General features: G+C 42.4%; 1 protein-coding gene across 2 annotated transcripts in view; it reads left to right on the top strand.

Annotated features, from left to right (window-relative positions):
- PAH (phenylalanine hydroxylase) overlaps nucleotides 1–7,843 on the top strand; it is a 69,933-nt gene extending 62,090 nt beyond the window's left edge. For both annotated transcript variants that reach the window (XM_014835046.3, XM_070507166.1), the window contains exons 10-13: nucleotides 25–120; nucleotides 639–772; nucleotides 3,952–4,067; nucleotides 6,968–7,843. In XM_014835046.3, coding sequence (XP_014690532.1) covers nucleotides 25–120; nucleotides 639–772; nucleotides 3,952–4,067; nucleotides 6,968–7,011 — 390 coding nt within the window. In that variant the 3' untranslated portion in view covers nucleotides 7,012–7,843. The remainder of the gene's footprint in view (nucleotides 1–24; nucleotides 121–638; nucleotides 773–3,951; nucleotides 4,068–6,967) is intronic.
- Nucleotides 7,844–14,353: the final 6,510 nt, after the last annotated feature.

Genomic DNA, 14,353 nt, shown 5'->3' with positions numbered 1-14,353 from the left:
TCTCAACTTGACTTTCCATTCCAGATTTACTGGTTTACTGTCGAGTTCGGGCTCTGCAAACAAGGAGACTCCATAAAGGCATATGGTGCTGGGCTCCTATCATCCTTTGGTGAATTACAGGTAGGACCCTAACAGGAACCAAGGATGGATTTGAAAGTGATTGGTATAGGAGACCATTTTTTCTTCTCTTAGTGCTTTTTACACCTCATTTACATCCATTCTGAAATGCAACCTGAGGGCTCATCCTCAAGTAATTGGTACCTTAGCAGCTATGATTTGGTCACGACTGGGTATTAGAGGTAGAAATTGAACTGCAAGTATACAGGTCACCAGGGCAGAAGGATCTCCTGATCCCAAGGCTGAACGTGCATAAGGATGTATGCAAACACATGCCAAAAAACGTGACTGGCTCCAACATCATCTGTTGATCACATTACTTGAAAATGGTTGCAGTGAATTACTCCTTTATGTCTTGACTGTGGGTTTTAGATAGGCTATGAAGGGTAGGATCTAGTACATGCACAATAATTTAGTTTACTGAATTTGGTGTGGAGGGAATCAAGGTGAGATGGGAGAAGGTGCAGCAGGGACCACTGACCCTAATTTAACTATGAAAACTTTCCACTTGGGGCCTGCAGTACTGCTTGTCTGACAAACCAAAGCTCCTCCCCCTGGATCTGGAGAAGACAGCTGTCCAGGAGTACACCATCACAGAGTTCCAGCCCCTGTATTACGTGGCTGAGAGTTTTAATGATGCCAAGGAGAAAGTGAGGTGAGATGGCGACCAAGGTGGGCCAGCAGCTCTTGGGACCTCTTGTCTTGGTCTGGTGCCACTGATCTGTGGGTGGTTGGCCAGAAGAGTGGACTCCAATGCCTACAGCAACAGTGGGCAGCAGATGGTTATCTCCCCAGCCTCCTCAGTCTCATCCCTTTCCACTCTTTGTTGGGAGATGTTCCCCAGCAGGACTTCATTTCACGGCTGATTGTCTGGACATACTGACCCCTGCAGACAACTCTGCCACCTGATCCTTGTTTATTGCAGCCACCAAGTCCAGGCCCTGAACTCTCTGATGTACAGAATGGCCACAGAAGTCCCTCCACCAAATCAGTCTTAGGAGTCTTCTAACCTGGTGCAGTCCCTTGTTCACTTTATTCTTCCAGACATCTGCATAACTCGCTCCCTCACCTCCTTCAAATCTGCAACCACATTTAACCTTCTCTGTGTGTCTTTCTCAAACCAACTTCTTTAAAATTGCTACCCAGTCCCACTCCCAGCACTCCTTACAGCCGTCTGTGATTTATCTTTCTCCTTAGAACTTACTAATGTCTGATATATTATATGATTTAAGCTCCACGAGGGTAGGGATTTTTGTCATTTCTGTTTCTTGCTCTTCCCCAGGCCCTAGAACAGCACTTGACACATAACGAGCACTTAATAAGTAATTGGTGAATGCACCAAATTCAGGAGCAGGTCAGCAAGAGGCTGACGAAGAGGTACCAGGACGCGGATACTCTCGGTCCTCTGAGCTGATGGCCCTGCCATTAACCTACTTGAGCAACTCTCCTCCCAGCAGGAGATGGGCAGGGCAGAGGGTCTACCTGAACGTGGCAACCCTGATACTCACCGATCGATCACCATTTCTTTTTTATATCTTAGCAGTAATGGATGATAGACATAAGGTGTATAGGCCTCTGGGATCCCATGAAGCTGGGCGTGTCAACTTTCAATGCATTGAGCTTAGATAATGAAAGGTAAAATGCTGGCTACGAGTCTACTTGCTTTGGCCTAAGATGACTCCCTTTCTCTCCTGCTCTCCAGGGCTTTCAAGTCCCTCCCCCCACTCTCTTCTAGTTCTCTCCTAAACCTCTGCCCCTTACTGGGATCCTAGCCTTCCTCTATCCCTAAAGACTCCACTCTGCCATTCCTAGCACCCCTTTAGGGTTATGTGGATTAGTGCGTTACAGCAACTGGGTAATAATAGCAAGTAAGATGCCCAGTACCCATTATGTACGAAACATTGTTCTAAGTACTTTTCGTGTATTACTTCATTTAATCTTCAAATAAGACTCAAAGTTGCAGGTGGGGGTGCAGAATCATAGAGACGGTAAGTAACTCACCCAGGGTCATACAGATGGTAAGTGGTGGCCCAGGGTTTGGACCCGGGCAGTTGGGCTCAGAGCCAGTACTTGTAACCGCCGTGTCACACTGGGATCACATGTGGGTGCTTCCTTCTGGAGACAACTCCACAACCCCAAAAGTGATCAGTCGCAGACCAGCAGGGGAGAGCTTGCCATGACCTGGGCCTCCCAGGCCTTTGAAATTCCACCTGCTCTGCCAGTGCCCAGAGCCCAGAGGAGACACCCACACAGCCTCCATTCTGCTGAGAAGTGACTCACAGAGTCAAAGAGAATTCTAAAAAACAAAGTTAACAAAAAGGAAGGGATCTGGGCATCTCTGGGGTTCCCTCAGAGCACCTGGCTAAGAGAAACCAATGCCAACTATTTTCAGTTTCAAGATTCAAATTCTAGAAAGAAATAAGGCTGAGTTTGGTCATGTGCTCACTCTTTGGCTAGAGAAGGGCTGGGCCCTGAGGCCAACTGCCCAACTGCAGTACATCCAGTAGGGGTACAGGCAGATTTTCCAAAGCAAGGATGAGGTGCACTATGAGAGGGAAGAGGTGCCGAGCGGGCCAGATCACAGATGCGCATTACATGCTTCACATCATCACCTGCGCTGAGAAGAAGAGGTGGAGAGATACACCTAACCACTTATTCTTCCCGAGTCCCCAGTGACTAATAAAAGATGAGCGCTCATGCTCTTGTAGGACTTACACTATGCTATAACAGCACTTGCTACAATCCTCTGAGCTACTCTTGCTCTTGTTCTATTTTATAGAGAAATAAGAAACTGTGGTGTAGAGGTGCCCTTGCCAGCGGCCAAAAGGCTATGACTGGCAGAGGCAGGATTTGAACCCAGCCAGTCTGGCTCTGGAGCATGGGTTTCCAGCCACAGTGCTATACTACTCTTGCCAAACTTGGAGAGAAACCGACTAGCCTCCCTTTTAATTCTCAGTATGGTGGCTTCTACTCCCACCAGAAGCCAACTTAGTACTATCATTTGTGATGTCTTTGCATTTGATAGGCCATTGGAAATATCTTGTTAATTATGTTGTTTGGTGTCCCTTATAAAGGCTCTCATGGTGCATCCCTCCCAGACCAGGAGTCATGCATCAGGAAGGCAGGGAAGTGAAGAGCACAGGTCATAATCAGACTACCTGGGTCCCTTCCCAGCTTCACAATTTACTGCCAGCATGGTCCTGGTAGTCATTTAGCCTCCCAGAGCCTCAGTTTCCTCATCTGTAGAGGGAGGATAGTAATAGTATCTTCCTCCTAAGGTTTTTATGAAGATTAAATTAGGAATGATAGTTGTAAAGACTATACAACAGTTAGAACTTAACATAGTTCTTGGTACATAGGAGGCACTCAATCCGTGATAAATTTCACCAAGAACATAGTGTTTTCTTCAACTCTCGACAGCTGTGTTTCCTTCTTTGCATTGATTGTCAGGCATCTCAGAGCTTATTTTTTTCTATAGCATTCTTTGCATAGATTTTACTTACTCTTTTGGTTTTATATAATGATAAGAATTTTGGCCTTATTGTATTCTACGCTTCTATTGTAGGCTACCTCTGTCTTGTTGGAGATAGATGGCTAAATAAATATGCACATATATGTGTTTGTGTATACGCATAGACACACACACAGCACACAAAGGCTGCCTAAGAGGACCTCATTAAAACACCACTGCACTTCCCAGCCTGGTTTCCGAAGCCTCTGTTCTAGTGAGGTTTCACCACTACTAACAGCCAAGTGAAATGCCACAGAGAAGTCTTTTAAAATTATCTTTCCCCAAATGATGCCCTTCCCTGAAGTCTGTGATTTTGGTTTCAGGAATTTTGCTGCGACAATCCCTCGGCCCTTCTCAGTTCGTTATGACCCATACACTCAAAGGATTGAGGTCCTGGACAATACCCAGCAACTTAAGATTTTGGCTGACTCCATCAACAGTAAGTAACTTATACCCTAGGAGGCCACTCTCTTTCCCAGAAATAGAGGATTGTGTTTTCTCATCTTCTTCCTATAGGGACAATAAGAAATTTATTAAATATTGAACTAAGGAGAAAAGCATCTCCAGTAAGCCACTGGTTTATTGAGGGAAAGAACCTTGGCAGAAAGACCAGATTGCCTTTGAGTGTCCTTTCTTCTTTGACCTTCCTAGATTCCACCCCACCTCTTACCACCATGCCACCTTCAATATTGGGGGAGGGGTCCCCACACCAACAAGCAATTCTCAGGACACCAGCTGGGTGTCCTACAATTCAACTCAATTCTGACACTATCTACTCAGAGATGGCATCAGATTCCACAGGTTAAGGGTTCAGTCCTACAAGACAGCCCCCCTTCAAATTCAGACACCAGATGCAAGCCCAGGTTGTTACCTGTGCTTCTGACTGACCAGCTGTAGATTGGAGGTTCCCAGGACCTCCTCCTTGGACTTCTAACTCCAGTTGCAAGTCCAGGTTGTTACCTGTACTTCTGACTGACTGCTTGTAAATTAGAGGTTCCACGAGCCCCTCCTCAGATTCAATTCATTTGCTAGAGTGGCTCACAGAACTCAGAGAAACATTTTACTTACTAAGATACTGGTTTATTATAAAAAAGATATAAATCGGAACAGCCAGATGGAAGAGATGCGTAGGGCAAGGCATAGGGAAAGGATGGGAGCTTCTGTGCCCTCCCCAGGTGCACCACTCTCCCAGCACCTCCACGTGTTCACCAACTCAGAAACTCTCTAGACCCAGGACTGGGTTTTATGGAGACTTTGTTACATAGGCATGATTGATTAAATCTTTGGTCGTTGGTGATTAATTCAACCTCCAGCCCAACCCTCTAATCATATGGTTCTTTCCACTGCAACCAGCCCCATCCTTCTGTGCTTTCCAGACGTGGCCTCATTAACATAGCAAAAGACACTTTTATCACCCTCATCACTTGGGAAATTCCAAGGGTTCTAGGAGCTCTGAGCCAGAAACAGAGATTAAGACCAAATATATATTTCTTATTATAAATCACAATATCGCATCACCTTTCCACCTGGCTTGTCACTGCCATGTTCCTCTTTCTCCTTTGCCTCTATACTCTTTTTCCTCTAAGTGTCTAACGGATATTGCTTTGCCTGGAATCTCAGCTCCGAGGTGACAGGCTCTGTTTACTTTATCAGACTTCAGCTCATCTGTTTGCCTTCCAGTCTTCCTAGACAATGAGGATATTATAATAGTTGCTTTTAAAAAAATCTCAGGGGTCCTTTGTCATCACCTGATTCTCTCTCTAGACCTTCAGACTCCCCTCTAGCAACACTGACTAACTCTTAGTTCCCATGCTCTCTCCTGGCTGCGGCCTTCGCTCATGCAGTTCTTTTTGTTCAAAATACTCTCCTTCTCATTCCCGTTTAGAGGTCCCAAACCCCGGTTCATCTTTTAAGTCTTTCATGGATATCTCTTCTTTAGGAAGCCTGGTGTAGGTATCCCTCCTATGTCTTGGCATTCCCACGGATCTCTCTCTCAGAATGCTTATCGTTATATTGTTTTGTAATTGTTTACTTTGTCTCTCCAAACAAAACCTGGACAGAGGGTCATGTCAGGTTCACTGTCAAATCCCCAGCATCCAGCCTTATTCCTAAAAATTGTGTTAGGTACTCAAGAACTATTGAATAAATGGACAAAACCACCAAAGAAATGAGCCCAAAGGGAGAAATTCTAGGTGTCAGGGGAAGGGCCTTCTACCTTAAGTAATGCTAATGGAGACTAAAAGGGCAAGTGGGCTTGAAAGTATCCCTCTAATACCCCTCTGATATCGCCTGAGGTCACTTCCAATATGTAGAGCTGGCCCTGGCCATTATAATCCTTCCCCATTAATGATGGCCACTTTCCCCGTTAATGGTCCCCATTTTGAAAAAGCCCAAGGCTGATTCACCCCCATAGACTCTGTCTTGGATACTCAGCTGGAGTAAATCTGTTCACCAGAGGCCAGCCAAGCGCTCCAGAGTCTGAGATATAAGACAGGGATCAGGCCTTAGCTATTTTCTCTGAAAAGGCAAAAATAACTCCATAGGCTATTGTTTTTAAGAGAATTTTTAAAATCACATAATAACAAATTTAGAAACTGAAGCATCCTTAGAGCCATATGACCTTACTTAAGCCCCCATCACCTTGTTACACTTCTGTTCCCTCAGGATCTGGGAAGGAGGGAGGCTTGTCCATCTCCAAGGCCCCTTCCACTTCTGTGAAGAGTCTGTGTCCCTGTGGCCCATTGGCATGTGAAAACATGACATGAATCGGAGTGGCTCCATTGTACCTTAGTCTAGTGGTCTAACAATCTAGTCTGAGTTATCTGCTTAGACTGTGCATTCTCAAACCTAGTGTGTATCAGAACCAATTGGAGAGCTAGTTAAAAATTAATAGTCTTGAATCATAGCTCAGACTAAATTTACTAAATTTGTGGTAAGGCTTAGGGGTTTGTATTTGTACTAAGCCCCCAGGTGATTCTGACGCAGGAGGTTTGTGTGAACCACGCTTTTAGGTTCAACGGCTTAGCTCCTTGCAAATACCTATCAATGGGCATGTAAAAAAGAAACAGAACAACTAGTGATTTCCCTGGGGAGAAACCTGTTACTTACTCCCCTGAGAAACAGTGTAAGGAAAGAGGAAGCTAATTACATTAAATCTGTAAGCCCCTATGACATAACTGCCCAAATACTGTCATTGTAGCTAAGCTGTAAGCTCCTTGAGGGTTGGGGTGGCATCTGGCTTATCCATGGATGCCAATGATCCCCTAGGGCTTTGCACATTGTGGACACTTGAAGGATGTTTGTTCAAGATGTGAGTGGCTCATTTATTTTTCTTTGCAGGTGAAGTTGGAATCCTTTGCAGTGCCCTCCAGAAAATAAAGTGAACCCATGGACAGAATCTGATCTGAAAACTGAGAATCTGTTGATGGAAATCCAATTACTTCTTTCATTACATCTAGAAAAGTCTGAAAAATCTTAATTTGATATGATAGCCTTAAATCCTTTTTGGCACAACATGGAGAATCAACAAAAAAATCAAAATAATCTGAAATGACAGCATATTAATGCATGCCCAAAAGCATAACGGTGTATCTTTTGGGGTCATCTTTGATTTAGAGATAGTAATCCTATACTCTCAATTGAGTTGAAATCAATAATCTGTCACATTTCATCAAAGTTAATTAAAATTTGTGACCTGCTTCATTCAAGCTTTATATAGGCTTTTGTTATTTGCCATAGAGAATTCCTAAAGGAGGATATATTGCTCAATGTAAAACACAAGACTGTCATTAGAATTGGGTTTTTGGACTTAAATCTTATCCTACAAAGGTCATTTTCTGTTTCAGTGAATTATGATTCTAATTACTGATTTGTTCTTTTGCCTACATGGGTTTCCTTTAATTCAGGAGTCCATTAAAATAGTTATAAACATTAAAGTCATAGCATAATATCAAAACATTTCTGTATATTTTATTGTAATCATAAATGCTGTTGTGGAAGGTGATACACCTCCCTACCTGACTCCATAAATTCTAGTATCATTTTCTGATGAATCATCAAGCTTGTTTTGGGAGACATTTTGAAGACAGTTATGACGCAATAGATGTTAACTAAAGGCATGGCTGGTAAATATTCATGGGAATACATTATTAAATAGCAAATCCTCAACAAAAGTGAGAATTCTAATTGTATTAAAAAGCTTTAGTGGTAACAAAATTTTGCAGTTTCAAATTTTCCTTGGAATGAAATATCCTTCTTGTTGCCTTAGAAATACATTAGCTGGATGATCTTGTGACATAAAAGAGTGACCAGTCTCAAATTTCCAACCCAGTGCTGGGGCTCATTATGATAATCTAAGTAGTGTCTGAATAGTCAACAGGCTTTGACTTTTGTTGGTTGTGCATTTTACATGAACAGATGAATATCTGAGAAACAGTGGGGGGAATAACAATGTCTTTAAAGCTGTGCTTTGAAAATCTCACACCACTTTAACATTTTATTTTAGAAATAGTTATATCTTAAAGGATTTGCTTAGTATTTCTTCAAGTGTGATTCTCAGACCAGTTGTATTATTATCAACAGTAAATCCTAGGCACCACCCCAGCTCTACCTGACTAGATTACCTGGGGATGGGGCACAGAGGTCTGCATTTTTAAGTACTCCAGGTGATTTTTTTTTAATGCTCAGCCAAATCTATTGGGTACATTAAGTTTGAGAAAACCTGACTTCTGGTGGTCAGTAGTTATGCCACTTGCCAATTATGTCACCTTGGATAAGTCACTTCCCCTCTTTGCACCCTGGTTTTATTCTAACAAAGAGGGAGTTAAATTGGATGAATGAAAGTTCCTTCCATCCTTGAAATACGATTCAAATGCTAACGTGTCTTTAAACAGCTGTCCATAATCCGCTACTAGTGTGTAATAATACTCGCCTAATTATGCCAGCTGGGCGGAAAGAACAATTTGGTCTGAATGTGTCTGAGGTTTTGTTGCTTTGAAGTTGAGGTTTTCAAGTCTGTATCTATTTTGTCATGCCTTTGTAGAACCCATTGACAAGCACTGATTCTAAAAGTAGAAATGGACTTTTTCTCCCGTGTTCTAGAGCCCAAACACTCTCCAATGCGACTATTTTGATAAATGTTTCTTTACTTTACATTAAATTTAAATGAGAGAATTTCTTGACTTTGGAATGGAAATATTATATAGTATTTTAGGCTGGGTATTTTATTTTATAGTGATTTTTAGTTCTACTGAAGATAAATTATCAGTGTATTTAAAGTCAAAGCTTAGGTTTAGATTGTAATTTTGGCTGCAAGAAATTACATACTGACTGGAAGATAATTGAATTTTTAGTAATGTGCTACTCAATACTTAGCTCTTTTTATATGAATATAAAAGCCCAGCCTACAACAATGGGACTCAATACATTTCCAAATGTTAGTATTATTATCTGTTTAATATCTAGTAAGTGAGCAGCTTTTTAGAAATAGGAGTAATGTTTTACTGACAGTTAATCCTGCTGTATCCAAACAGAAGAAATATATGTAAGAACATTACAAATATGTAGTATTAGTGTTTAGTATATTTCTGAAAGGAGAAATCTAAATTTTAATTTCAGATTTCTAAGTCATGTAATTTAGTTTTGTTTCAAAGAATCTACCACTAAAATGTCAGCTTCATATAAACAAAAACCTTGACTGTTTTCTTCACCTCTGAAAACCTTACTTAGCACATAGTAGGTACTCAATAATTTTTTAAAAAATTTTGACTGGAATCACAGAGAGTGTAGTGAAGATTATATCTCACAAATAAACTATTTTGCAAGAAAAAGTTAACAACTGTATTTGCAACTTTCCCTCTTAAAAGCTGTTGAAAATTTTGCATCTTAGTCTAAGTTATGATTTTTTAATAGAAAGATATTCCCCTTTAACCGAATTTAGACTAGATTATGACTAGGTAGTTTGTATTTACACTGGTTCAACAATAACTAACATATGGAAGTGCTTAATAAATGCTTGTTAATTAATAAAAGAAACAAAATTGCATCAATGAAACTTCTCGGTTCTCTATAGTGGAGCTGAAATGATCAGAAAGCAATGAGTGACTTGTCTAACAATTGCAAAAAATCACAGAGGAGACAAAATAAGAAAGCCTATAAAAATGGACTTTGCAAAGGAAAGGGGGAAAAAAGTGATCAAAGCTTCCTCTTTACAGTGGAGTGTGCACCTACACAGACACACACACACACACACACACACACACGATCACTGCCTTTTAATAACTTGCCTGTGCAGTTTCAGAAACTATAAACAGTAGTAGCTTTGATATGTGCTGGAAATGGCTCTAATAGCTTCTGTACTGTGAATTTTCTCCGTGTTTATAATCTTACATTCAACTCCACTAGCTTCAAGGCACAGTTTACCTTCTCATCTGTAGTAAGCATAATTCCTTTAGAGAATAAGCTCAGAGTGATAAACAATTACAGAGAAGATTGATTCTAGCTCCCCAGTGCATATATACAACTCTCCTCTATAGCATTATTCATAACTCTTTAATAATAATTGTTTTGTATATTTCTTGCACATTGTTTTTTTAGGACAACAATCTATAAACAATTGAACATTCAAGAAAAAAAGAAAGACAAGAAGACATGCCTCTCTGAGAGACGGATGTCTTAAGTCTCCAAGAAGAAGCTGTTACTGCAGGAAACATAACACCTGCTTATTTCCCAATTTGCCTAAATGGATTAAAAAAGATGAATGACAATTAGCTTGAAATGCAGTCCTTATTTTTTCTCAGATCATTCTTATGAGACGGGTGATGCCCAAAGAAAGTAAGTGGATCTTCACTGAGGTTATTAAAATCACTTCATACTTTGGATGTGTATGGTTTACTCTTCCTAGAAGTAAATTAAAGATTATCAATTTAAAAAGAAATAAACTTAGTACTCCCTGAAATCTCTTTCTTCCTAAAGCTTCTCAAAGAAATATCGGCTGCATCCCATCCTTTTCTGCAATCACCTTGCAAAAGGAGATGGTGGTGGCAAAGGGCAGATTTCTATTATTCCTTGTGAGTGATCAGGCAGAGTGGAGCTTGGACTTAGAAAGGAGTGATTAGAACTGCATCTTACTTTGTGTCTTTGAGTTTCTCCTTTATGTCTCTCTTTTCAAAAGTGTGGCCCTTGGGTTTCTTGGAAAAGTCAGTCATCATCTCTCTCTCTCTCTCTCTCTCTCACACACACACACACACACACACACACACACACGCAACATTCCTTTGACTTCCAAGGAGCCACAAGATGAGTTTGGGCTCAGTTGAGGACTCCGCCAGTGAAGGCACAGAGCGGCCGGCTGTTCCCCTGAGCGTTTACCCACTGTTTGTGGGAGGATACATTTTAAAACTTTTCCTTAGAAGCTCTCCATCCCTTGGCACCACTCAGAAGTAAAGAATCAACCTGGAACAGCAGCATTATATGCAAAGGGTAACTGTTGGCCTAGGAAGATTTTAGAGGTCCTCCAGTGTCTGAATACTCCTACCCGCCACCAACCCTGAATCTGTGGAGCCCAATGAGCTCCGTTTCCTTGGCCTAACGAAAAAAATCAAATTTAGGAATGGGGAAGGAGGAAGCAGAACCTTTCCCAAACTTCCATTCCCAGAATGTCCTTGGAAAAGCCAGGGAGACAAAAGTCTCCTTTGCAGAGTCATTCGTGGGAAAAAATTTGCTTCCTGGCACAGAGGGCAGTCTGGAATTACAAAATAGCGGTTTTATGAGGGCGAACTCTACCGTAAGACAGTGTACCTGAGGCTGGAGAGGAGGGAGACAAGAGGAGAGTATTCACGCTTCCCACAGCCAAGTTTCTCAGCACCGCGGACAGCACTCACTCCCCACACGTGTATGGCGGGCGGGAGAGGAAGAAGGTGACAAAGCGCCCAGACCTATCCTTTTATAGAACAGAAGACAGGAGAGGGTAAGGGTCGAGAAAGAAGTTAGGGCAAAGACCAGGAAACACGATGCTGACCATTGTCTTGTTCATTGCAGACTTTAAATGAATTTTTGTTGGGTAAAGGAAAGACAGAATGGACAAGTGTGACATTAATCCCCTTGGTGACAAAGTGCAGCTTTTTCCAGTTTATACAGAGGAAAGCCAAGTACCGTATTTTCTTTAGCAATGCTCTCCCACGTGGTAGTATTTGAGACCGGGGAAGATATAGCATCTCTCAGTAGCACTGCTCTGGCGATCCTGATTCAAAGGCCAGTATTTCCATCAAGCTGAACATACTTGGACAGACTTTTAATTTCCTGAGCCTCAGTTTCCTTCTCTGTAAAATGGGGAAGACTCATTACTACCTCATAAGATTGTCACACAGATCAAATAACATATTGGGTGTAGAGAAGCCTGTCAACCACTTTAAGTAGCATCTAGCAATTGTAAATGTTTATAATTCTGATATAAAGCACAAATGAGCTCCCATAAGAATTGGTTGTTATTATTCTGGTCATCTTGGTCCAGCAACATGATCCCAGTTTATCCCTCTTGCCAAAAGGATAGACAGTTGTGGGGATGCCCTACATAAAGACCCTCTGGCTTCCATTTGAGAAAAGAGTTTAGCCAATGCAGAATATAAACCTTTCAACACAGTTCAAATCTATATATACATATAAATTAATGTGAGCAATAAAATAATGAAATTTATATCAACTTGAAGCTACAACTGTACCTTAAAAAAGACAACTTTGGAGATTGAAATAAAGATGTGCTATTTGAAGGTAAAAGCAATAGACTTTCACTCTCCATTCCCATTTCTGACTATCACACATCAGTTTGCATTTTCCTTCTCTTTCTGGAGCTGTAACATCACCAGTACAGTTTTAAGTCATAATCTTCAAAAACCCAGCACTCACTCTGCTGCTGAGGACACTTGTTTCAGCTGGGAATATCATGTTGTGCTCATTTTATGAAATGATTAACATAAACAAAATTGTTTTAAAAATCTATCATTCTCCAGATGTACTGTTTTACTGAGAAACCAACACAAGAAAACATGGCTCTACTTTGCTGCCCAATTTTAAGGTCGCCTTGGGAAGTGAGAGTTGGGAGGCTTTTTGTCTTTCCAGGGGCAAGAAGTAGAGACTAATTTTTAAGATAAAGGTCGTTGGTACCACGGTCGAGCCATTTTCCCCTCTGAGCACTTAACTCCAGAGCCGATCCTAGGAAAAGCCAACGTAGTGGGCCAAATGGAGTTAATTCTTGTAAAATAAGGTAGGACAAACTGATCCCTCAAATACGAAGATGTGATGAGAAAGAATCCTGTTCCTCTAAGAGTGTTGCTCCATCCCCACAAATTAAAGGATTGTAGAATAAATATCACCCAAATCTGCCATTAGCTCCATAGTTTGACAGGGGGAAGATAGACTCAATTAAATTACAATGATTAAAAGTGCAACTTATTGAACTTTTCAGGTTTAATTCAACAAATATTTATTTGGCCATCTACTTCCTGCTCAGCGCGAGACCAGGAGCATTAAAATGGTTACTGTGGGAGCCACACAGCAACGCCTCTGTCGTCTCTACCGCGGGGACTTGGTTTAGCAGATCTATGTTTCTCCCTAGGCAGCATCCCATTCCTCGACTTCCTTTTTCTCTTCCCTCTCCTGGAGCTCTCAGAACTAAAAGAGAGAGCCTTCCATTTCTCAGTCCTGGCTCAGAATCAGCTCAGATGGAACCGCAAACACAAGCTCCATTTTAAGAGGTTCAAACCTCACCGTTCCAAAGATCCAGTTTACATTTGAAGAAACTAAAGTTCCATCCCTTCGACAGACAAGCCAGGGCAGTGGGTTTTAAGCTAATCCCATACTCAGCCTGCCCTGGAACTACCAGAGCCAGCCTGGCGACTTGGAGATCAGGAGCAAAACTGGAAATGATCACGTGGCTATGCACCCCTCACCTTGCGCCGTTTCCGCCTAGATCAGGAGGTGGGGCAGGGGAGGGAGGGAGTCGGAGGAGGAATAGATTCCGGGAGAGAGAAGGATGAAAGTGAGGGAGGCATCAAAATAGTTACAGTTTTTTGAGTCCAAAAGGGAAGATGGCACTGAGGAGGAACATGAAAAGAAACTTTCAGATTCGCCCAGGTAATGACACGCTCAGGATGGTGCGGAAACGCAGCTCTCAGACCTTGCCTGCGAACCAGTTCATTAAAACAAATTGCTTCTCCACAGCCCCAGACAGATTCCATCATGAACTTTGGCAGAAGAAGGGCGGGCTGCTCTTGACCTTAGATACCCACCCGTTGACGTCGGCCAGACCACGGACAGCTCCCGCCCCACAGCTCTTCTGCCCTCCAAGCGCTGGGCAGTCTCCAGTTCCAACCGGCAGGACGAGGAGGTGGCTGCTCAGATCAGCCTCCTCTTGCTCTGCTCCCTCCCCAGTCACCCCTCGGGTGTCTTCTGGCAGCCTGGAGTCCGGCCTTGAGCTAGGTGTCCCACGAGGTGTCAGAGACTGAGAACCAAGAAAGGGGCGCCCAATGAAGACCTAGGTCTGCAGCCGCTGGGAGCTCAGCTTCAGCGCCCAAGAGGCAGCACCAGGGAGATGACAGCGGGGAGAAGGCGGCCGCGGCCCCCAAGAGACGACAGGGCGGATGTGGCTTTACTTTTCTCCCTGAGGGAGGCTGGCTTGTTAAAGACAGCCCAAGTTGTCAGGTACTGCTTCGCTTGGGGTCCGTGTTTGCT

The sequence above is a fragment of the Equus asinus genome, chromosome 4 (assembly GCF_041296235.1).
Source record: "Equus asinus isolate D_3611 breed Donkey chromosome 4, EquAss-T2T_v2, whole genome shotgun sequence".
Classification (NCBI taxonomy): domain Eukaryota; kingdom Metazoa; phylum Chordata; class Mammalia; order Perissodactyla; family Equidae; genus Equus; species Equus asinus.
The sequence above is the reverse complement of the archived record's forward strand: the minus strand, read 5'-3'. Positions and strand labels throughout refer to the sequence as shown.